This window comes from Pipistrellus kuhlii, unplaced genomic scaffold (genome assembly GCF_014108245.1).
Source record: "Pipistrellus kuhlii isolate mPipKuh1 unplaced genomic scaffold, mPipKuh1.p scaffold_m20_p_10, whole genome shotgun sequence".
NCBI classification, from domain to species: Eukaryota; Metazoa; Chordata; class Mammalia; order Chiroptera; family Vespertilionidae; genus Pipistrellus; species Pipistrellus kuhlii.
In genome coordinates, this window is record NW_023425405.1 from 1,365,001 (window position 1) to 1,390,000 (window position 25,000).

General features: G+C 37.4%; 1 protein-coding gene across 1 annotated transcript in view; it reads left to right on the forward strand.

Annotated features, from left to right (window-relative positions):
• Positions 1 to 25,000, forward strand: part of FOXP2 (forkhead box P2) — a 493,504-nt gene that overhangs the window by 422,647 nt on the left and 45,857 nt on the right. The window contains exons 5-10 of the mRNA XM_036424830.2: positions 2,960 to 3,097; positions 4,173 to 4,367; positions 4,986 to 4,988; positions 5,882 to 6,059; positions 19,084 to 19,297; positions 21,139 to 21,243. Coding sequence (XP_036280723.1) covers positions 2,960 to 3,097; positions 4,173 to 4,367; positions 4,986 to 4,988; positions 5,882 to 6,059; positions 19,084 to 19,297; positions 21,139 to 21,243 — 833 coding nt within the window. The remainder of the gene's footprint in view (positions 1 to 2,959; positions 3,098 to 4,172; positions 4,368 to 4,985; positions 4,989 to 5,881; positions 6,060 to 19,083; positions 19,298 to 21,138; positions 21,244 to 25,000) is intronic.

The following is a 25,000-nucleotide window of genomic DNA, read 5'->3' on the forward strand; positions in this document are numbered from 1 at the left end:
TTATTTATCTTTTTTTTAGTGAATTCCTATAGTAACCTATAGTAGCAAAAAAAATGCAATGGGACAGGAACAAAAGTGATTAAGGAGAAATAGAAGAAAAGTGTCACAAAATAAATCACTTAAAAATGGAAAAATTCTGCATTTTGAGAATCATTCTTTTCTGAACAAGACACATTGAGCAGCTTACATTAACATATAACTGACACTCATAAGAAAACTAATTTTCTATTTATTAAAATAATTTAAATTTTTATTAGCCTAAAGTACTTAATTTGGGAAGAGCTTATGTATGTAGATTTTTGAGACAATGTCATTGACTTATTTGTAATGTTAAAAATCTCTAAGAAGTGCACCTGTGCATTCTTACATATATAATTATTTTTAATTTGTGTTTTTGTACATATCTTACAGAAGTAGAATGTTCAATGAGTTGTGTATTACTTGGTTTATCTTTCTACATATCTTATGTCTGTGTGCTGTCAGTTTTAGATGGCAGTGTCATAGATGGTAGGCCAAAAACTGCTTAACATTTCCTGAACATCGCATTACATGTGATTCATGTGATATTAGAATGACAGCGATGTGGTTGTTTTTATGTCTTAAAAGTTTAATTTCAAGGGAGATACATGCCATTTAATATTTAGAAAATAGTTATCCACTCATAACAAAAGGGGGAAAAATAAACTCTAAAGAATGAAAAGGTAAAAGAAAAAAAAAACTTGCTTAAATCTGCTTATACACTAAATCACTCATAATAGAAACAAACTATAGGGCAATAATCTGCATAAGCTGAAATCTGACGTTAAACTTGAAGTACATTCCTTTAGTCATAAAACTTTTCTTAGAAAATGCATTTGCTATTGGTTGCACATAAAGCAGTTTTAGTTGTAGTAGATGAGTGAAAACAATATGCTAAAGAGTGATAAGAGGCTGTTAGGGGAGAGAAGGATGGCACGTTTTTCACACATAATAAATGTTATAGAGCATACATATCTGCAAGTACATATCTATATGTGTATAGCTACCTACATCCAAGCAATATCTACTCATTTACTTACCTATCTGTTTACCTAGATTGGCAGACTTTTTAAAGTATAATATATCTGTCTTTCTCTGTGGCTTGATTTCAGTTTGATTCTTTGTTGTTTGGATACAGTATAAGGTAAATGATTATGGAAAGAAAAGGCATTTTTGTACATATGTAGTTGTTTTCCAAACTGTTTTTGTTTTAATCATTATATTTGTTTATAAAAAACAAATAAGTAAACTGACCATTAAGTATTTAAACAAATAAACAGGTGAGTTATCATTTGAGTAAATTATCTTTACAGCATGTAATTAATTTCATGTAAATTAATAACGTATTATGATAAATTAAGATACTGTAACTTCTAATGTGTCAGTGTGTTTTTAAAAAACCCAAAAATATTTTTGAAAATATCACTTTTGAATTTCTTGCTGTTATAATGTAATTCTTTTCCTTCCACAAAATTATATCTACTTAATTCATGTTTCTAGATACTAATATGCAACAGAAAGACATCTTTTTTTTAGTATTAAATATGAACATATTTTTCTTAAGAGTGCACTTAATCTACCCTGAATTTCTTTTCCTTTTTATTCTAATTTCTTTTTCATTATTACTTTCTCCTTTATAACATAAAATGCCAGACTTGAAAATGTTGAGTTGCATTAAAAAAGGCTATTCAAATAAATTGTGAACTGTATCTGTTAATCTTTTTTCTGTTTTCAAAGACACACGGTGTTCCAAGAATTTGTTCTAAAGCATTATTCATATAAATACTTGCTCTTATTTACAGTAAAAGTGAATTGTTTTTGCTAGGAAAGAAAGAGATTGCTTTTTCAAAGTTTGCAAATGTGGCAGGTTCACATGCTGCTTCGTACTACAAGTGGTGCCTTGGAGTAGAGCGCCTGCCTAGGGACATAGCACACACCTCAGGCTTCTCTGCGAGGTCCTCCTATTCACCTCTCTGGCCATCCTTTTCCTCTCTCTCCGCATCCTTTGCTTGTCTCTCCAGGACTTTCTCTCTAGCTTTTCTTACCCTGTATTTTTCTTGCTTCCTCTTTCTCCCTCCTTATTTCCTTTTATTCTTTGACTCTTTAATTCTCAGATCATTGAGAAGGAAATGGTAGAAAGGAAATGTTAAGCAAAATGCTTTTTTTTTGTTGTTGTTTAATGAGTAATCTTTCAGCAATTTTTAGATTTCTAGACTTCCTGGTGTAAGTTTAGTTAACTTGAAATAAAATTTTTAAAGATGAAGCTGTGATTCATTCTTTGAGAGGATCTGTGGAATTATTTGGTAAGATATATATATATATATATATATATATATATATATATATGGTAGAGTTACTACATGTACTCATGTAGTAATATGCGTTATTACATGTATTATATTTTCTAGTACTATATATTTTATTTTTTGTATAAAATTTTAAAGATGGTGATTACGTTTTATGAATAAGCACATTCTGCATACATTCTTTTTATAGCTTTGGTAACATATTTATAGGCATGTTATTTCCTATTGTTTAACCTCTATTATTTATCTTAATCATACCTTTAAAACATTCCAAAAGGCTTTTTGTTTATAGCACTGTGACTTAAGATGACTCACTATGAAGTATCGAGAACACTGTGTATGATAACTGTTTATTTTTAACTACGCTAATAAAAGCTCACATACCTTAGCATAATACATTAGAAGGTGTGGAGCATGAGGATAGAGTCTTTATGATGAAACACGATGCATCTGGAAAGCTAGTGTAGAACAACAGTGGTACTTTAACATTCTTATGAAGTCATTCGATAGTATATCAAATATTACATAAAATTATAGGCCATCATCACCAAGGAGCTTATTCACGATGACATACAGCTGTGCAGTAGGTTCACCGGCATTGGCTGTGACCGCGTGTTCTCTCTTCTCTCCGTCAGGTACCCGTGTCGGTGGCCATGATGACTCCCCAGGTCATTACCCCCCAGCAGATGCAGCAGATCCTGCAGCAGCAAGTCCTGTCCCCTCAGCAGCTGCAAGCCCTGCTCCAGCAGCAGCAGGCCGTCATGCTGCAGCAGGTAATGTGGGTTACCTGCTTTGGTGTTCTCGCTTCGCGCGGGAGCTAGGCCCTCGCGGTCTCCACATCGTGGGCATGTTTGACAGTGTACTCTCCATTGGAAGGGCCAACTTACCAGCAGCTAGAACATAACTGTGGTGCCTTCACTGCAGAGCCACAAGAGAACAGATCCCTTGTCGTTGTTGTTTTTGGATTCATTAATGTGTAGGGTAAGAGCAGAGAGAGGTGTGATTGTAAGTCGGAATAAGTCAGCATTTAAATATCCCAGTGCTTAGGTACATTGGCTTTGTAGACTTGCCAATAAGCCTACAAAGAGACTCCTAGATAATTATTACTTTTAAAACTCCTAAAACTCTAGCACTCTTCTTAGTTCGTGTAAGTATGAAATTTGAACTGGCTATTTTGTTACAATAGGGAAAGTAACATGCCAATTCTCCCCCCAAAAAATATGTTCTTTGTTTAGGAACAGAAGTATCTCCTTATTAGAATAAAGTTAAGCAGCTAAGCCACCAGCCCATAAAATTTATCTTTTTTTTTTTTAAAGTAACAGAATTAATAAGTACACCACTGGACCCTCAGTGGACTTGATGCCATTGACTTACCTGGAGATGATGGTAACACAGGCCAGTGGCTTGTGTTTCTGTCTGACCTCCTTCTGTGCATCTGATGGTTACATTTTTTCCAGTCAGAACGGAACAGCCTGAGTCCCCATAGCTGTGCATTTGGGTTGTATACATGGCAGGGTATAACCTACTTTTACATGCTATTGGGACTTCGGATGTCATAACTTAGGGTGTTTATTTGGTCCTGGCCCTTTAGGATACATATTTTCTATACTCTTTTATTAGGGCTTCTTTTATTTATTCTGGATTGGAAAATTCCAGAACTGCCTTGGGAAAAAATGTGTGTGCAGATGCCTCCTTGTGTCCAATGTATACGTCTTTTTATTTTTATTTTTTGTTCTTGTGCGGCAAATCTTAATGGACACCACCTTAGGCCAGTCTAGAAGAGAGTAGGAGGGTTGTGATCCGTGAAACTTTTGCCTGTATTTATTAAAGTCAAAATGGTTTATTCAGCAACAACTACAAGAGTTTTACAAGAAACAGCAAGAGCAGTTACATCTTCAGCTTTTGCAGCAGCAGCAACAGCAGCAGCAGCAGCAACAGCAGCAGCAGCAACAGCAGCAACAACAGCAGCAGCAACAGCAGCAGCAGCAACAGCAGCAGCCGCAGCCGCCGCCGCAGCCGCATCCTGGAAAGCAGGTGAAAGAGGTAGGTCTGGCCTGCGCCCGCTCCTCCTGGGAACCGAAGAGTGTGAGGTTGGGAAGAGTGTGAGTGCAGCCGGGATGGTCTTCCTACCACGAGGCTTTTGCTGTCAAAGATGCGTCCTCTTGCATTTTTGCTGAGCTTTGTAACAGTGACCGAAGCCCTAGCCTGCTGTCCTCTTTTGTGGCTTGGAACTTGAGAGTCCCAGGCCAATGCTGCTGCCATCTGATGTTCACTAATGGGTCCGCGTACAGAGAGCAAGCAGCGCGCCGGACAAAGTACCGGTTCCCTTGTGTTTACGAAGAATCTAAGTTGGTGAGGGCACCGGATTTCTTCTCGGGGCTGCCGCTCAGAGAACATGCATGCAAATTGGACCTATTGTTGGGGGTTGGTGGGGGGGTATCTGGGGGAGAAAGCGGTTGAGCACAGATTTCAAAGTCACAGGCCTCTGATTAATGAACTGCTACTGTAGGTTTGGAGTGGCGAGTAGAAAGTTCCAGTTTGATATGCTCATAAATCAAACTGACAAGCCGGCTTCTTGGGCCCAGCTCGCACTTGTCAGCAAACTGCATCAACTATAAACATAAGACAAACAAAACATGTTGAAGCAGTTAAATTGATCAGCAGGTATCAGAGCCCGTTGTCTTCAAGCTGCCATTATGCAAACGTCCAGGAAACAGTTTTGACCTCCCGAGGCTTTGATTTTGTTTGGATTTGTGAATAGAATTTCAGGCAGCCATCAACTACAGAATAGAAATTGCTCCCTTATTTCTCTGGAGGCTTTGGGCAATCCACATGACTTGCTCCATTATGCAGCCTGTTTTCCAGTGAGCGCATCAGAAGTTTCTTTTCCCCACACTGAACGAAAAGGTCTCCCACGGCCGCTTGTCCCTCCCTGAATTGGACTTCCTTCTCATGCCCGCCTGAGTCCAAAGAACCAGGGATCGTACTGTCATGCCTCACAAAGTTAGAAGTTAAACTTTTCCTCTAACAAGGGCACTTTATTGGCCTTGGACATAATTCAGCCTTTAATACATTCCTCCAAGAGAGGAGAGGAAGGGAGAGAGAGCTCACAGGCTTCTCCTGTGGAGGTTACATCCCAGTTCACTAATAGATCATGAGAGACCACATTCACGGACCTCTGAGATCAAAGTTATTCCACTGGGGGGAGCAGGGGAGAGATGGGGGGTGGATGTTGTTGAACTTGACTGTCCTTATAAGCTGTTACTCTTTTAGCCTAGGTAAAAGTACTATCACCTGCAATAAGCCCATTAAAAAAAAAAAAAAAAAAGTGTGACCTTTTGTTATATATTTCTCTAGCCCTTGTCCCGAACTCTTAATGCAAGCTCTCTGGTTCTCAGCTGCAACTACATAATATTTGAAAGAAAGGCAACTGAGAACCTAGAACTTGCATGCATTCTGCTCGTGCAAGCTCCCCGGGCAGTGAGGGGTGTGCATTCCTCTGTGTAAGGCCGGTGGCGGCATGTTCCGTGCTGTTGACGGGCGGGGTGTCCCGGCAGCAGCAGCAGCAGCAGCAACAGCAGCAGCAGTTGGCAGCCCAGCAGCTTGTCTTCCAGCAGCAGCTTCTCCAGATGCAACAGCTCCAGCAGCAGCAGCATCTGCTCAGCCTTCAGCGTCAGGGACTCATCTCCATCCCACCTGGCCAGGCGGCGCTTCCTGTGCAATCGCTGCCTCAAGGTACCTGAAAGCAAACGTGTGCACTTCATTTCTGTGTTCCACTTCCTGCCCCTTCCCGGCCTGCCTGCTGTACACCTTGAGAATTTTGTTTGTAGGGCCTCCAGGTCTGTTATGAAAACACAATTTACAAGGTTGCATGACACACTTTTTTTTTTTTTTTTGAGACTCAGAAATTTCACCATACCTGCCTTTGAGTGGCTTGTTAGATGGTGAATGTGCATTTATTAGTCATGTGGCAGAAAATTATAAAGGCAACAGAATTAAAGCACTGTTAAACATACACTGAGAATCTGCAGAGAACTGGATTAGTGGTAAGGCTAACAACACTCATTGAGCACTAGTGAACTGAGTTTTGTGGACAACCAATCAGAAAAAAGAAGTTCCTAATCTTCATGTTGAAACCTCCATATATATATAAAGGTTTTATGTGTATCTACAGAGCACATTCCCAGTTATGCTGTGTGGGATCCCATCATGTGAAAAGACTGATCCTATTTTCTCTAAAATAATATTGCCTGTGCATCTGTTGAACATTATAGCTTTCAAAAGCTGTCAGCTGTGTTCTTCTTTGATTTTCTGAAAAGAAAACTGGGGATGTGCTTTCATAACACAATAAAACTATAATAGAATAATAGAACACTAAACAATAATACAATTGTATATATTTATCATTTGACTCTTAGCTCTGGGGAAATGGAAAGAGTTCCAGGTACATAAAAGAAAAATAATGGTAATAAAATGACTCCGTGCATGCTAAAATTCTTGATACAGGTAATTGGAATCATATATTGATAAATTTAATAAAAGGATATCCTAATTTGCATTAGGATTTTGTTAGAACAAACTTTAATCCTAATGAACTTTAGTTTGAGTTCATTATATTTGTTACACAGGAATCACATTGTAGTAGGAATTGCTGTATATTTTTCTGACTTAAGGATGCACTAAAGAAAATCAATAGCAATTATATATACAAAAAGTACAATTAGGCAAATAAAATAGTTTTTAAAATGCACATAATCATTGCATTTCCACATGAAATTAAAAGTAGTATAGTAAATATTTTTTTCTTTACTTATCAAATTGTTGTCATCTTGGATTATTTTCCTAGAATTCCCTCTTTCACTTGATTCAGGTACTCTAATTCACTGGATCCTCTAATTTACACCTAGAAAATCAAGAAAGTTTAAACAATAAAGGAAAAGCAAGGCAATAAATCCACTTTCTGTGTCACTCCAAAGAGAATTGGAATAAATCATGGTGTCACCTTAACAATGAATGTTCTATTAACAAATTATTCTTTAGGAAAATAAGTACAATTTGAGAACAAATGAAGAAATAAGGTTAAAAAAAGAAAGAGACTTATAAATTAATTCAGTGTAAATATGGATGTCTTTGGTAGAAATCTAACTATGTTAAAACAGAAGCAAAAGAAATTTTATTGATTTTTTTCAGTAACAGAAAATCTGTGTTTAGGATCTAAAATCTATGCAAATCTCCTCAGTAGAGAACCATGATCTATTATGATTATGACTAAAACCATTCAAACAGGCATTTTAAGAAAGTTTAAAATAGATGTTCGTAGAAACAAAATGTAATATATTTGAAATATATTTGTTAAATATATGTTTCCAAAATAAGCATGCAAAATACTTTTCTGAACAAATAAATGTGTTATCAGATAACCATTCTAATGGTTTTCAAATGAACAATTTCTCTTATTTCTGAGCTTTCTTTTGATAGAATTCTCTTGTTCCCTTTTATTTTATTGGTATGCTTCACAAGATAGCTGAGAGATAAAACACACAGGATAGAGAATTTCGAGGAAATGGAAGTAAATCTGAAAATGTACCTGGGGTTTGAGTAGAAAATTTATATATTAAACAAACAAGATGAAAATCATTTTCATGTTTTTCAGTGTTTAAATGAGTAAGTGTGAAAATTTTTTGGAGAACCATCAGCCAAACATAGCCAGACTGTCAGATAAGCCAGTTACAATAAGAAAAAAAGAAAAGGAAAAAAAATTCTTCAGAGAGCTGTGCTGGGATCCCAAAATGAGAGTGTGGGAAAGAGAAGAAATATTTGTTAGATAATGTAATAAGCCTTGAATCATGTCTGTCTTAGATACTGGTTAACATAAAAAATATTTTAATTATTTTTATTTATGGTTTCCCAGTTCACTTCGCATCAGGCTTTGGTTGGTTGACTGATTAGCCACAGATAAGAGCCATATTAAAACTGAGTAGGATTAATATTCGGTGATCATGTTCTCAGTGTATATTGGAAATTACGCCATATTTGAAGTATTTATCCCCATGATTCAATACAACTTCCTCGAGCGGCTTTCAAAGTTAAAACATTTTTTCAACTCTATTAAAAATATGTATATGAGAATCAGGTAATTTTGATAAAAGCAAGAGATATACCCACATTTTTGTTTATATTTTAAAGTAATATGTATACTAGCATTTCAAAGTAAATTATTTAAAATATGAAGCATTTGAAGTCATCATGAGTATTACTATAATATTTTATAGTAAAATAAGCAATTAGATTATCCCTATGCATATAGAATGACTGCAGATATACAGAAAGCAAATAAAAAAGCATGGTTTTGTAAATCATCCTCAAATAAAATACTGAATGTAAAGCTATTTACTACATAGTATAGTTTAAGTACCAACTAGTAATCATTTGGAAACACATATTCATTGTCTACAGGTTATAAAATAGGAAATTATTGTGCATGTACTTTAAATTGTGATATGTTTTCTATATCAGATATAAGTCAGTGTATCCCAGTACACAGTATATTCACAGATTTATTATGATTACAGGGACTAAAATATATGTAGTAAAAACTCCATTTCACTCCAATGTTTTAGATATTTTTGAACTTATAAAAGTTATTTAAAACATATTTTCATTACCCAACAGGGAGTCCTGGCTATGGAGCTGGTACAATTTTGAACTAACACTTTATGGAACTAGAACAGCTTGGAGATTAAGATAGTTTGAAATAATCCTATATAATAAAGAGCTATTATGCAAATGGTTGTCACACCCTCACACCATCATGCCTTAAAGGCTCAGACACTCAACACTAGGGGGAGAGGAATGGGGACCAGCCAGGCTGCGGCCCCAGAGAGAGACAAGCCGTCTGCCCTGCTGTCCGCCCTGCTGTCCTGGGTGCCAGTGGCTGCACCTGTGCCTGCGGCCTGGGAAGGGACAAGCTGCCCACCCACAGCCCCCTGCAGCTGCAGCCAGCCCAGGCGAAGCTGGCCCGAGTCTTGGGTGACTTGGCTGGCCAGAGGGAGGGAAGCCCAGGTCCCAGGTGCCTGCGACCTGCTGGAAGAATAAATCCTGGATCCTGGATATGGGGTGAGGCAGAGACCGTTAGGGGTGATCAGGCCAGTGGGGAGCAGTTAGGGGTGATCAAGCAAGTAGGAGAGCAGTTAGGGGTAATCAAGCAGGCAGGCAGAGGTAGTTAGGGGTGATCAGGAAGGCAGGCAGGCGAGTGGTTAGGAGCCAGCAGTCTCTGATTGTGAGAGGCAGTTGGATATCCCCCAAGGGGTTCTGAATTGGAGATGTTGCAGGCCAGGCTGAAGGACACTCCTCCCTCCCCCCCGCATGCACACATTTCATGCACCAGGCCTCTAGTATATAATAATGTCATTTATGCTGATTAGGAAAGTGCTGAAGTTTATCTTTGGTATGAGTATTTAGTAAAAAATCAGTTATTTGGCTTTGACTTCATTCTCTGCATACGGAAATATAAATAGCCAAATGCCTAGTTCAACACCATTCTGGCATCCTTGATTTTTTTGGTTAATATATGATCATGTGCTTGCATAGGTCACCAATGCATAATCAGTGTAAAGCACCAGTAATATGAATAAAGCATGTCATGCAGGGTTACTGTTACCATCATAGGATTCCCTTTCAAATATAAGTAAGTTTCTATTTGTAACTTGGAGGGAAAAATATATTGGGTGAGGGGGAATTATATGCTGAAAGTCTGTCAGTGAACAGAACAATAAATGTACAGAGTACATTTATTATTGCAGGTATAAAACTTATCTAAGTTATTTGTGATTACTCTTAATATTATGTATAAAATCTAACATATATTTTGAAATACATTGGAAAATATTAAAGTGTGTTGAGTTAGTTTTTGAGAAAATGTAAAAAAGTAGAAAGATGGATATTAGATGATATCATAAATCTAATTGTTATAGAATTATTTAATGAGCCAGCATGCATAATTTTATTTAGGCTACAAAACTTGGGAAAACAAAAACACTTCTGTTTGTCAATTCTTTATATCTTAAAGGAAGCCTAAAGAGTGGAATGTCAGTTTAGCCACATTAAAATATTTGGGTGATGAAAACTGAGAAATTATTGTTTTGTAATAGAATATCAAACTTTAAAAATGCAACCTATAAAACTTGTAATCTTAAAATCATAGGAGTAAATTTTAAAATATCAACTATATTCCTATAACCCAAAAGTTCCCATTTTTGTTGATATATTTGCATTTGGTCTCAGTTTCAGCCAAACAGTGATTTTTGTTCCCTATAATTCAGCATTTGGACAAAATGTGTGTTTGGTGTACCCTTCATTAAACATGTATTTTAAAGATGGGCACCGTACCTACAGGCTATGGTAGGCCCCTAGTCAAATATAAAACAATAATGTGTTAGGTTTGGCACATTACATATGAACAAATAGTTCTCTGGAAGGTAGCCTAGAGGTTGGAATAATGATGGCCTCTGGAGAACTGAGGACCCAGAGGTCAGGGATGGTGAGGAAATTTAATTTTGAAATATACACTTTTTTGTGATTTAATTATTTTGGTCATTTTTCAAAATATAAAATTTAATATGAAAATAAAAATTAGATGACACTATTTCAGTAATTCAAAATACAAAATATCTATAAAATTGGCTCAATAAAATATATGGATGATATAAATACTTCTTCCAAAATTTGTTTTTATTACTTCTAATTATAAGTAACCCTAGAAAATAAACAGAGTACCAGTAACTAAGTGAATCAAAAATTTATAATAGACTTACTTTTCATCTTAGTGTATGAAATGTTTTAATTTAATATTGAAAACTAGTTACTAGACTTAGAAAAGGAGCACTGAGTGTGAAAGAGCAACTAATGTAATTTTTACCAATAAGTAACACCATTGAAATTTTTAAACCTTGTGTGCCCAAGAATATATAATCCTACCTAATAAAAGAGTAATGTGCAATTAACCATCACTCTGCTACAAGCCAGGCTCACCAGCCATGCCCACCAGCCAATCAGAGAGAGTATGCAAATAAACCCAACCAAGATGGCTACTGGTCACAGAGAGCAGGAGGGAGGCTTGGGTTTCCCAGGCAACAGCAGAAGCCAAACTTTCTGGCTGCCCTTGCCAGCCTAGGCCTCCACTCAAGGCTACAAAGTTTCAATTATATTGATAGAAGATAAACAAATCCAAACAGAAATGGCTGCCAGACACAGTGCAAGCAGGAGGCTTGGCTCTGCTCCAGGCTCCAATGTTTTAATTGTAGAAGGTAAATAAATCCAGATACCAGGGCCTCTGCTTGGGTCGCTGGGGGGCGTGGCTGGCCTACAAAGCACCACAGGCCCCTTGCTCAGGCCTCTCCATACCCCAAGGGAACCTCCACCCTGATCTGGGACACCCTTCAGGGCAAACCAGCCATCCCCCACAGTGCACCAGGCCTCTATCCTATCTAATAAAAGAGTAATATGCAGATTGACCATCACTCACACACACAATATGACTGCCCCCATGTGGTCAAAGAAAAGATCCTGCCCCCATGTGGACATAAGATGGCCAGCAGGGGAGGGCAGATGGGAGGGAACAGACCTGCAAGGGAGGGGGAGTTGGAGGTGATCAACCCTGCAAGGGAGGGCAGTTAGGGGTGACCAGGCTGGCAGAGGAGAGGACAAACAGGCTGACAGGGGAGCAGTTAGACATTAATCAGGTTGGCATGGGAGTGGTTAGGGGGTGATAGGCTGGCAGGCAGAAGTGGTTAGGGGCAATCAGGAAGGCAGACAGGTGAGCAGTTGGGAGCCAGCAGTCCTGGATTGTGAGAAGTATGTCTGACTCAGTGGGATTGGGTTTAAACGGGCAGTCAGACATTCCTCGAGAGGTCCCAGATTGGAGAGTGTGCAGGCTGAGCTGAAGGCCCCCCTTCCAGCCCCATGCACAAATTTCATGCACCAAATCTCTAGTCTATATTATAAAAGGCCTGTGGCCATAACAACCACCAGGAGGTGCATTGAACACCTCTCGGTCCCTCCTCCCTGTCCCAGAGCAGCCGCTCTCACAGCAGGCAGGGCAGAGTGTGTCAGTGAGCTACTAGCAGTTGAGAGCTATAAACAAACTGCAGAGGGCTGTGAGCAGCAGAGGGGTATGAGCAGTGGAGGGCAGGGCAAGAGCTATGTGTGGCAATGGGCAGGGCAGCTGGTGAGGCAAGAGGAAGCGAGCTACTCGCACATGATTTTGTGCACGCTGGGCCTCTAGTCTAGATATAAATTATGGCATTTTAATTAATTCTCAGCACAGTGCTTGACACCTAGTTGTTACTCTACAAACTCTGATTCCAAGATTGAACAATTATTATATAACTAGTGGCCCGGTGCACGAAAATTGGCCATGGGTGTGGTCCCTATGCCTGACCAGAGATCGAAGTGCAAGCATCTGGTGTGGAAGGGCAGGTCCTAGCTGACCTCTGACCCCCAGGCCCCCACACACTCCTCTCCACCTGAGTCAGGGTCCAGAGTCCTCAAGGGGAGGTGCAGTGAGCATGGACAGCTCTTCTGTGATTTCATGGGGAGCTCAACCGGCCCCCGCGGTCCCAGTGGTTGTGGCCCAGCTCACCAGGAAGATGCCAAGTGGGTGCAGGGTGGGCTCCTCGCTGGCACTTGGCACCTGAGCATAAGGGCTTCCCTGGCACATGAGCCCTGGCACCCTGGGGGAGGGTAGCAGGGGAAGTAAAAGTGAGCTCGGTGGGTACCCGACATTGTCACCACACCTCCATCCCCGTCATCCCTTCCCCCAGGTGGCCAGCAAGAGGTTGCAGCACATTGCCAATGCCCACCATGTTCCACGCCGCCCCCTGGTGGTCAGTGCATATCACAGCAAGCAGTTGAACTCCCAGTTGAGGGGACAATTTGCATATTAGGCTTTTATTACATAGTATTGCTTTATATGCAGTTTAGTTAGAAATTTATTTCTTGATTAATTCAACTCCTGGAAAAACAAACCTTTTAATGACTATTTGTAGTACTGACAGTGAACAAGAACAAGCCAAAGTCATCATAAAACAGTAGAATAGGGTTTCTGAATTTCGTGTGGTCATGACATTTTAAAATTACATAATTATACAACTTTTACCACTAGTATGTATACATCCGTGAAACATGTTATTAAGGAAACTTGAATAATCTTCACTTAAAATGTTAAGTTTATTATTTTATGATGGTCTAGTTCAGTGATACCTAAATTATGCTATCCAGTACAGTAGTGTTCTGGTCGAGTGTACAACTCTCAGTAATATTTATTGAGGTTGCATTCACTGTAGACATTCAGTGAAGAAAACAGATAAATATATCTGCCAACATAAAACTTACATTTCAGTGTAGAAGAAAGCCAATAAATAAATTAATTGAAATAAATAGTGGAAAGTGCTGAGTAGAAAGACATTTAAGGATAGGAAGAAATAAAACAGCAGTAGGAAATGGGAGCCATTTGCCTGAGGCCCCTCCCTCTGGATAGCCAACCTCCCATATTCCCTCCCCCCAGTTGGCCTGGCCAAATTAGCTGCGATCTATCGGGGTGCACAAATTCATGCAGTGGGCCTCTAGTAACTAATAATAGTAATAACAAAAACCATAGTGCTTGGGGGTATTAGATTCATTACCATGTATGAAGCACTTAGAAAAGCATCTGTAAAATAGAAAAAAAAAACAAACCTAGTTGAAGTTGAGGGGCTATATAAACAGAAGCTTCGTTTTGAACTTGTAAGCTTTAAGATATTTGCTAAGGTTATGAAAAGGCAGCCTGCAGTCTAAGGAAAGGGCCTGGGCTGGAGATCACTTAATGAACCCTAAGCTTATGCCTGGTATATAATACTAAAATAAATGAGCTCCATAGGTTTTTTATTTTCCTCAAATATATTTGTAAAACACTGAGTTTAAAAAAGAGACTCAAGTGTTCTTTGTTCCTAGGCATCTCAGAACTGTTTTACACTCTAACGTCAATCAGGACACTTCTGAGTGTGTAAAACACAGAGACCACAGACCTAGACCTCTCAGACTGACACACTTAGAGAGCACTGTTGAGCTTGTGCATTACTGATAGAAAAAAAAAATAGCTTAAGTTATTTCTTGTAAATCATCAAAACTTTAAAGCTCACAAACTTTCAAAATTGTACAAAATTGAATAGTGGTTCCATGTTCATAGTTTGTCGTCATAGAAAAGAGCCAAGCAAATGGTAGATGTGACAACTTTGTCTCATGAACAGTATGACAGTTTACTTTTAAAAACCTCCCTCTCAAATTACTTACTCTTTGGAATCATCTCTGCAGCTTCAAAATTGTTGATTCCTTGGTCCTACCACTAGAAATTGTGATTTAAATGGGAAGTTTTGAAATATTCCCAAGTGGTTCTAATATGCAGATACTTTTGGGAACCACTCCTGATAATAGGAATCTCTTTTTGTTATGATCTGTTCTCTGCCTTCAATCTATAATGCTTAAAAACAATTTCCTCCTTTTAATTAAGAATCATTATTTGGATACTGAATGGTTATTTAGTCATCAAATGTTGATGTGCTTGGTATAGATTGCCATATCATTGTGATATCATGCTCATCCCATTAATTTTCAATACAAATGACTAGTATAATGGAAATCTGCTTTTAAAAGTAAATGGATACTCAGGTTAACTAACTTATTAATAAAATCCAAAACACAAAATTATTAATAACATCATTCACTAATATAGTCTCTAAAAATATCTAAGAGTTCTTTAGCCAAGATATGAAATTTTATTAGCTACTTAATTTGTTAGAATCAGCTGGTATCATTTATAATTCACTAGACATTGGCTGTAGAGAGGAGCAATGTCATAAACGGTATGCCCTTTAAGAGCCACAGAACCTACATGTGGAAACCAAGATGTCTTCAAGAAGTGTGTGAATTTGTTAAAATCAATGATGTCAACAACTGATTATTGAACACATGCTAGGCACTGGGGATATGCCAGTAAAATAAGAAATTCCTATTGTTATACAGCTTAAATTGTAAGGAACGGAGAATGATGGTGTGTGTGTATATATATATATATATATATATATATATATGGCTAATATGCTAAGTGTCTGACCATCCGATGGGTAACTATGATGCACACTGACCACAAGGGGGCAGACACTCAATGCAGGAGCTGCCAGCTGCAGTGAGCAGTTCTCAGGTGATGCATCTTGAAACCAGAGAGGAGGGAACCTGATTCCTCATGGAGCTATGTGATTTCACCTTCACCTGTGGGTTAGGTTGTTGCTGAGACACTGCCGGGCCAAATCCAGTTTACTGCACACTTATGTTTGCAGACACATAAACGTAAGAAAACAACTTTGCAGATAACCTCTCTCACTCCCAGACCTCTCAGGGGATGTCAGAGAGCTGGTTCCCGCCCAATCCCTGAAAGCCAGACGGAAAGGACCCCACCTGCTGAAAGGACCCCAATGTGAGGGAGGGACCATGGGAGGTTGGCTACAGGGCATGTCTGGCCAGTCTCACCCAGTCCTGTCCTGCGGGCCACCTTCTAATTAATTTCCATTCTTGTACAAATCCATGAACCGGGTCACTGTAAGTTTATAAAAGTAATATAGTTTCAGAGACTGATAAACCTTAAAAAAATAGGTAGGGTAAGGTCATAGAGAATGATAGAAAATAGGGTGGAGAACAGCAATGGTTGAGTGTGTGATCAATGATCTCTGAGAGGAAGTGATGCTGAACCATCTAAGTCAGTGGTTCTCAACCTTTCTAATGCTGTGACCCTTTAATACAGTTCCTCATGTTGTGGTAACCCCCAAGCATAAAATTATTTTTGTTGCTGCTTCATTTGCTGCTGTTATGAATCGTAGTATAAATATCTGTGTTTTCCGATGGTAGGCTCTACAGCAGTGGTTCTCAACTTGTGAGTTGTGACCCACAGGTTGAGAACCACTAGCAGGGTTGCCTCAGCCCAACCTGCACCATCTCCAATCTGGGACTCCTTGAGAGATGTCCAACTGCCTGCCCATTTAGGTCCGATCCCATCGGGCAGTCAGACATGCCTCTCACAATCCAGGACTACTGGTTCCTAACTGCTCGCCTGCCTGTCTGCCTGTTTGCCTCTTACTGCTTCTGCCTGACAGCCTGATCACCCCCTAATCACTCCCCTGCCAGCCTGATTGATGCCTAAATACTCCCCTGCCGGCCGAATTACCCTTAACTGCCCTCCCCTGCCAGCCTGGTTGCCCCTAACTGTCCTCCCCTGCAGGCCTGGTCCCCCCAACTCCCATTCCCTGCAGGCCTAGTCTCCCCCAACTGCCCTTCTCCACAGGTCATCTTGTAGTAGTCATCTTGTGTTCACATTGGGGCAGCCATCTTGTATGTTGGAGTGATGATCAATTTGCATATTATCTCTGTATTATATAGGATTCTTTTTTATAGAAGAAAACTTATTTTTTAACAATTTTAGAAATCTGAATTATCTTATTTTTTCTTTACTCTTCCAATCACGAGGATCCAGAATCACCAAAATAATAATTTTCAGTAAAACTCATAGTATAGGCATAAATAATTTAAGATTTGCCACCTTTTGATCACTCAGCATCATGAAATTTACCAGAAGTTATGGCTGGAGCAATGAGAATTCTCGTGTTACTTTGGTCTACTTGCCATTATGTCTAGATTGTTCTTCCACCTGCAGGGGGAGGGGTCTAGATTGTTCTTCCACCAACTCTCCTCTCCATCTTATTCTGTTATCTTTCTCCACTTTCCCTACCTTTCCCATCCCAATCACGCCTACATACATCTTGGTCACTCAGCATCACTGTATCAATCAATGTACATGCTTTTTGGGTTGTGGGAGTGGGAAAATGGTTTGATTAGCACTTTCATTTTTCTATTAGACATTGTAAATAAACATAATAAAAAAAGAACAAAGATTTAGGAGCCACAGGCCATTAGGTTTAAATTCTGTCACTTAGTGATTTGGGCAACATATTCATACAAGCCTCTACCTCCTCATCTGTAAAATGTAACGATTTCTAACTTTAAATGAGATTAATCATGATTATGAATGTAAAGCACTAGAATACAGTTTCCATAAACAATAGCAATTATAAAGACAACTACCTTTTCCCAGAAGTTTTTATATATTTAATATAATATTTTAAGAGCAAAGACATTCAAGTCAGGCTACCTTATACTGCATTTAAGATTTGTGACTTTGCATATGTTTTTGAACCTTGCTTCTACTTTGTTTCCTTATCCATAATTTGTTAAAATAAGAATAAATAGGGTAAAGGAAGTCAAATATATGGTGACAGAAGGATATTTTACTTTGGATGGTAAACACATAATGAAAACCACTCATGATGCATCATAGAACTGTACACTTGAAACCTATATAATTTTGATAAACAAAGTCACTCCAATAAATTTAAATGAAGAAATGTTTGAAAAAAAATATCAACTGCATTGGATTGTAGTGAGGATTAAAGAGCATCTCTCTATATAAAGCCTAAGTGAGCAGAGGACCAGACAACCAGCTATGACACGCACAGATCACCAGGGGGCAGACACTCAATGCAGGAGCTGCCCCCTGGTGGTCAGTGCGCTCCCACAGGGGCAGCACCACTCAGTTGACAAAAGGGCACCAGACGCTGGGCTCACAGCTGGCGAGTGCAGCTGCTGTGGCACAAGCCTCTCTGACAGACACTCCCCCTGTGCTCCCCAGCAGTGGTGGCAGGCACAGCGGGGCTGTGTAGCACCAGCCCTGGCTCAGGTGCCTCCCTGGCCGCCTGCTGCTTCCTGCATGACTTGGTGAAGCGGGCTAGAGCCCACCAGCCTTACCCACCAGCTGTGGGTTTTCAATGGCATGAAGGCCCACTGATCCCCACAGGCCAGCGCGAGGGACCCCACTGACGCACGGAATTGTGCACCGGGCCCCTAGAAAGGTTCATGAAGACCAGGTGAAAGCACAGTACTTGGAACATTTAAGTATTATTTTATAAGTTAAATATTGCAAACAACAGTATTTCAATTACTTGTTTGAAAATTATAGAAACTAGTGCAAAGATTGTGTCTAGGTATTATATTTTCATTCTTCATAAAATAAGTTAGTTTGTATAATCTTAATCAGGGAGTTGTTACAAGTAGGGGATTTATTCTACCAGTTATAAAGTAAAGGAGACATTTAGATAGTATCTTCTCAATTGATTCATGTAATAAGCATATTCAGGACTTCAAAATGATAATTGCCAAACATAGTTTTATTTTGAACTTAGTGTTTACTGTTTTTCTCTGACACTTTTGTTATCCTTCATAACATCATTTTTTCTTTTCATTCCTTTTGATATGTCTTATTTATAAATCTGTTTCTCTTTCACTTCCTCACTAATAAAAACTTAATATTAACTGACAATAAGTAAACTCTGGTAGAAGTTGAATAATCTTCAAATAGAATTTGCTGGATTTTTCCTATAGATCTTTAGTATTATTCTGAACACCATTATTCTCAGTACTATTCCCAACTTGGTAGTCTTTAGCCAATACTATTAATAGTAACTGATTATTTAAGAAAAAAATCTGTGGTGCTAATGATGTAAAGTCATTTATTGTTGTATGTTAATTATGCTGTAGCATTACTTTTATTCTTAGCGTCAATCCAAAGACGCTAATCTCATCAGGTGAACTTTACCTTGTGGCTCTTGTTTCCATTTTGTAGCTGGCTTGAGTCCTGCTGAGATTCAGCAGTTATGGAAAGAAGTGACTGGAGTTCACAGCATGGAAGACAATGGCATCAAACACGGAGGGCTGGACCTCACCACTAACAACTCCTCCTTGACTACCTCCCCCACCACTTCCAAAGCCTCACCCCCAATCACCCATCACTCCATCGTGAACGGACAGTCTTCAGTTCTGAACACAAGGCGGGACAGGTGAATCCCACAGCCCCATGAGATTTGTCTTATGGTTATCTCTCACCAAACGTCACTTTCACTGTCAATTAAAACTAAACATTACGATTTGTGCTAACAAAGGGAAAACATACAAAACAGCAAATTAAATGGAGACCTTTAGATTATTTATCTTGCGTATTATTTTTTATTTCAAAACAGCAGTTTAAATACTAGCAGTTTTATGGCTACAGTGGTCATTCACCTGAAAAAAAGTTATTTTTAATAAGTGCATGTGGAACTGTCATGTTGATGTACTTTTATTACTAAGATGATGTTATTAACCTGAATTCCATCAGGACATTTTACCATTTTGTAACTTAACCAGTTTCACACATGAGCTTAGACATCAGAATAGATAGATAGATAGATAGATAGATAGATAGATAGATATAGATGATGGGGGAAATATGTAAAAATAAACTTATGCTGATAACTTTCTGAATAAGTTTTACTCAAAATTCATAAGTTAAAATTATTTTATTGAAGTTACCACGTTGAGTACATTGTGTTAGATAATTTTTAAAGTTACTGTTTTACTTTCCTTGTTTAAAGACTGCCTTTGTAGGAGGAGCACCCATGCGATTTTTGTCCATTTAGTTCCATTTAGCCAGGGATATGGATACCTATACAAGGCCTTGAAAGTCATTTACATGATACATGTAAGCTACAATATTTCTCAACATGAAAAGTAGCTTTTTAAAAGACGAAACGTAAGTGGAAGATTTCTTAAAGTGTCTGAGGCATTTATGATAGATAGCTTTCAAATTTGAGTGTAGTGGAATGATAGTTTTATTTATTTATTTATTTATTTATTTATTTATTTATTTATTTATTTTTAAATATATTTTATTGATTTTACACAGAGAGGAATTGAGAAGGATAGAGAGTTAGAAACGTCGATGAGAGAGAAACATCAACCAGCTGCCTCTTGCACACCCCCTACTGGGGATGAGCCCGCAACCAAGGTACATGCCCTTGACTGGAATCGAACACGGGACCTTTCAGTCCACAGGCCGACGCTCTATCCACTGAGCCAAACTGGTTTTGGCGATAGTGTTATTTAATGTAATACAAATATCTGAATAGCTGCAACAGATAATTTTTTCATAAAATTATATTTTTAAAGACACATTTAATTACAGTAAGTTTAAAATAGAATGTTATCATTTGGCAATGTTTTTGAGTATCATGAAACAGTTTTTCTTGTTAGCTTACATTAATATAAAATTGTATTCCTCAGAATGCTTTCACACTTATTTTAATTGAGATTAATTTGTTGATTGTATATTCCAGAAGTTGGTTGGTTTCTCTAGGATCTCTCCATCTGATATATGTATCAAAAGAGCATTTTTTAAATCAACTGTTACTAGTAGACATATATATATGGTTCACATGTATATACTGAACAATTTAAATCTAATGCTCTTTTTTTAAAAAGAGCATTTTGAAAATCTTATTATTCTCTTAAAGATACAGGTGGTTTTTTTCCCTTGACCACATATGAATAAATATATATACTTCTTCAGTGGTAAATGTTACAGTAAGGTCGTATGGCAGGATTAGCATATGATATTATGCAGTCCTCTTGGTTTTTCATCCTTTATTAACAGTTGTCTTTGGTTCTATTTCCCATCTAATTGGAACATCATCTAGCCTTGGCAGTTGAACTATTCAGTGGAACGATTAAATTTTCCTGAGTGCTCTGAGCTGAATTGGCCTGTTTTGACCTGTTTGTCACTGGGTGTAACCTGACAGGCTCTCGCAGCCTGCAGCGATTATGGCTTTTGGAGGTGAATCTGATGCATGTTCCTTTGCTGCAGCTCGTCACACGAGGAGACTGGAGCCTCTCACACTCTCTACGGCCATGGAGTCTGCAAATGGCCCGGCTGTGAAAGCATTTGTGAAGATTTTGGACAGTTTTTAAAGTATGTGTTTAACCTTTTTTAGGGGCGGACGTGGGTTAATGGGGGTGATAGGCACATTGTTTTACATAAACAAAAGGTCCATCATGAGGGATGCTAAGTTTTCTTTATTTCAACAAGTGGGTTAGCAAAGTCAGATGAAGAAGTTTAACTGTTCCTCTTTTCGTTGCATGAGAAAATGTACAAATTATTCAATAGAGCTTTGTTTGCTTGTATGGTTTTTTTGTTCTTTTTAATCCTCACTCACGGATACTTTTCCATTGATTTTTAGAGAGAAAGAAAGACAGAGAGGGATATCGATGTGAGAGAAACACATTGCTTGGTTGCCTCCTGCACACACCCAAACCAGGGCCTGGGCTGGGGAGAAGCCTGCAACCAAGGTCTGAGATCTTGACTAGAATGGCCCCTTATAGTCTGCAGGTCAACACTCTATCCACTGAGCAAAACCTGCTAGGGTCAATAGAGGTTTTTGAATGAATGAAAAAATATTAGTTTACTATAACAGCATCATGAATAATTGGGACATATGCTTGCAGGGTTCACTAAAATTTCAGTTTTTAATAATAATGTCAAGTAAAACTATATAAGGAGTCATATTACATATATGTATTTTAAACATAAACACTTTATAGGTATATTTTTTAATTGCAAACTTTATATTTCTTACTTTAAATAATGATATTTAAGATGTATATTTAACAGATGCATATAAAAATGAAAAAAAAAAAAACACCTACAAGTTAAAAGAAGCTAAAATTTTAAATATTTATGTTTTATCCACATGGACACTTGTTGCCCCAGCATCATAAAGAAACATACATGGCTGTATGTATGTATTATAGTTTGTATGGCTTCTCTAGCTTAAAATTAAAACTTGAAGTATCTTTAATTTTTTACTACAGTGACAATTTATCATTTACTTTCTAAAAGGCTCTTTTTCAAATGAGAATATGCATTTTTTCCTTGACTATTTTCCATGCACAAGTCCAATGTACAAGAGTCCTAACCAGAACTGCAGAGAGATTTATGGAGATGAGTAACTTCACAGGCTGAGACTCTTATGTTGTCATGGAGCAGCTAACAGGGTGAATGAACTGTTTCATGCTTCATCAACAATTAAGTTAATTAGCTCATTTGAAATTGCACTGCTATTTTGCCAGGATGTTGGCAGAAACATCAGAAAGATGTGTTTACAAATGGCAGACTACAGGGTATAGAGCAAAGGCACCTTAGCAACAAGGCACACATACTTGATATAACTTTATTACTTCTACAAGGATTTTTTAAAACACTTCTTATTACTGACCACTTTAAAGAAAATATGCTTCCTATATTGTTATGACTTTTTTAAATGTCCTGAAATGAATATTTGCACTCCTATTGTATCAAAATAGTTGTGAGCTGTCATTTAATTGGTTATGAAACTGATTTGAGTGTTCTAATCTAAGCAGAGAGCATTTAAAATGTTAGGTAACTTTGCTCAAGTTTTCTTGTCTTGGAAAAATAACATTTGCTAAAACAAAGACAGAGTATAGGTATATTAATTTTTTAAGAACTAATTTCTTCATTTGGGCATATTAGTCCTTATCAATATTATTTATTATCACTAAGGTTAATTACAGGATTAATGCTGTTTCTTCAGTATGGTAATTTAAACCATCGAATCAGCCCAGTCACAATACATTTTATTGCTTCAAGTTATGCTTTCTGACAAAACTCAAAATAAATCTTTTAAGAAAATACCATATATTTTCTTCAGGATAATTTTCTTCATAGCACATGGAAAGGAGAGTTTTTATTTATCTTAAATACTTATCTATATTACTAATAAGAAGATCAATAGGAACCCTCATTTTACCCTTCAAGTTTCTTTTTTATAATCATGCTAGTATTTTTTAGACTGAAGAATTATAAGTAGGAAAGCATTTTCTTTCAATTAAATATCAACTTTGGTTCCAAAGACTGACCATTTTTCCGACCCATTAAATTTATAGGGATGACAGAACAAATGACAGCAGATTTTAAGGCCTTTCTGTTAGTTCATTTTTTTATTATATGCTTTAAATTCCCTAAACCACAGATCTGTGATAATTTCTGTTAATAGAGCTAATGCCAGTGTAGTGTACTGAAATGAAATATTAATAAGACAAATTTCCATACTGATATTGTTTTTTTTCTTAAAATGTGTGTGAAATTTTAAGAGAAATAAATAATAATTTTATTAAATTAATTTCACTTTATTTAATGACTTTGTGGAAGATGAAATGAAGAGGCATTACCACTAATAAAGATTTTCTTGAAACGAAGATTTTGCTTTTCTTTTGTAATCATGGAGAGAATTGAGTCTTGGAACAAAATAAGTCAGACAAACCAGAAAGCTATGAAAGGTTTTTGGCTCTCTCTTTTCTTGTTTATCCATTCTCTGGAAATTTTATAGCCAGTGTTTTTATAAAACTTTTAAAGAAAATAATGGGGCATTTTTATTTCTAAAATGCACTAGAAATAAACTACATAGCTTGAACTTTACTTTGGTGTCAGACAACTTATTCATTGTTTGAAATCAAGTAAACTATCCATTATTACTACTTAGCCTACATGTTAAATCACAAATAATAAAATAAATTATATTGAATCCCATATTCCCTTTTTTACATTACTTTCCCAAGTTGGCAGAATCTCTCTCTGATTTTGCCCAGCATCAAATAAAAATCTCCAGAAGAGAGTTACATATATAAACATGTGTGTACATATATATGTACATGTGACTATGTGCATATATATGTATATGTATGTTATATATGTACATACATTATTTTAATATTCAATATTAAGTATTCAGTTGAAACATTATTTTCTATTGCATTAAAAAAACTTAAGGTTAAATTATAAACTTTTATTTGTAATAGCCAAATAAAAGCAGAAAATAAAAGAAGAAGAAGAAAATTTAGGCTAAATAGGTACTTAGGAAAATTTTTTGAATTTTTCTGTAAAGTAGACATTGACAGAAGCTTATCATTTTTCTGACCAATAACTGAAGACTATACTAGATTACTAAAACCATTTAATATTAGTTCTTCATTACTGTCTTATTAATGTCGAAGTGTAATAACAACTGACAAAATCTGTGTAGTTAGGCTGCAGATTTATTATTCCTCTGGACCTCAGTTAGCTGGAATGTAGATGGATTGACTTCTAGATCTTAATCCAAAAGGTTTGCAGGTAGCAGACAAGCGCTCCTGAACTTGCATATGCGTAGATGCCAGCAAACAAAACATGGTCTGAGATACAAAGATGGACAGACTCGCTTTGAAGAAGGTCAGACTGGTTAGTGCCATAAAAATATCCATCTGTTAAAGAGTCATCAGCTGATAATAAATGAATCTGGTTTATTTACAAAGACTACATTTTTAAGTCTTGACACTGCACAAAGAACAATAGAAGAGGTGGTGGAAATAGTTTACTAAATGGGAACTATGTTGTCTCCTTTTCCCGTAGCTGACTAGAAATCGCGCTTCTGCTTAGTGTGTATTGTCTATGTCTTTGTCTTTGACTAGGCAGCATGGCTACAAAATTATGACCTCAAGAAAGCATTCTTTGAACTTGTCAGAATGTTGTTTCTTTTGGTGACAGTGCCCCCATCTCTCAAAACTAAGGCATCTCACATAATCAGCTAAATGAATAGTGACAGCTAACATTTTGTATTTAAACTCCTGTCAGTGTTTAAACATAAAAAGCTTGATGCAAAATAAATCAAACACAG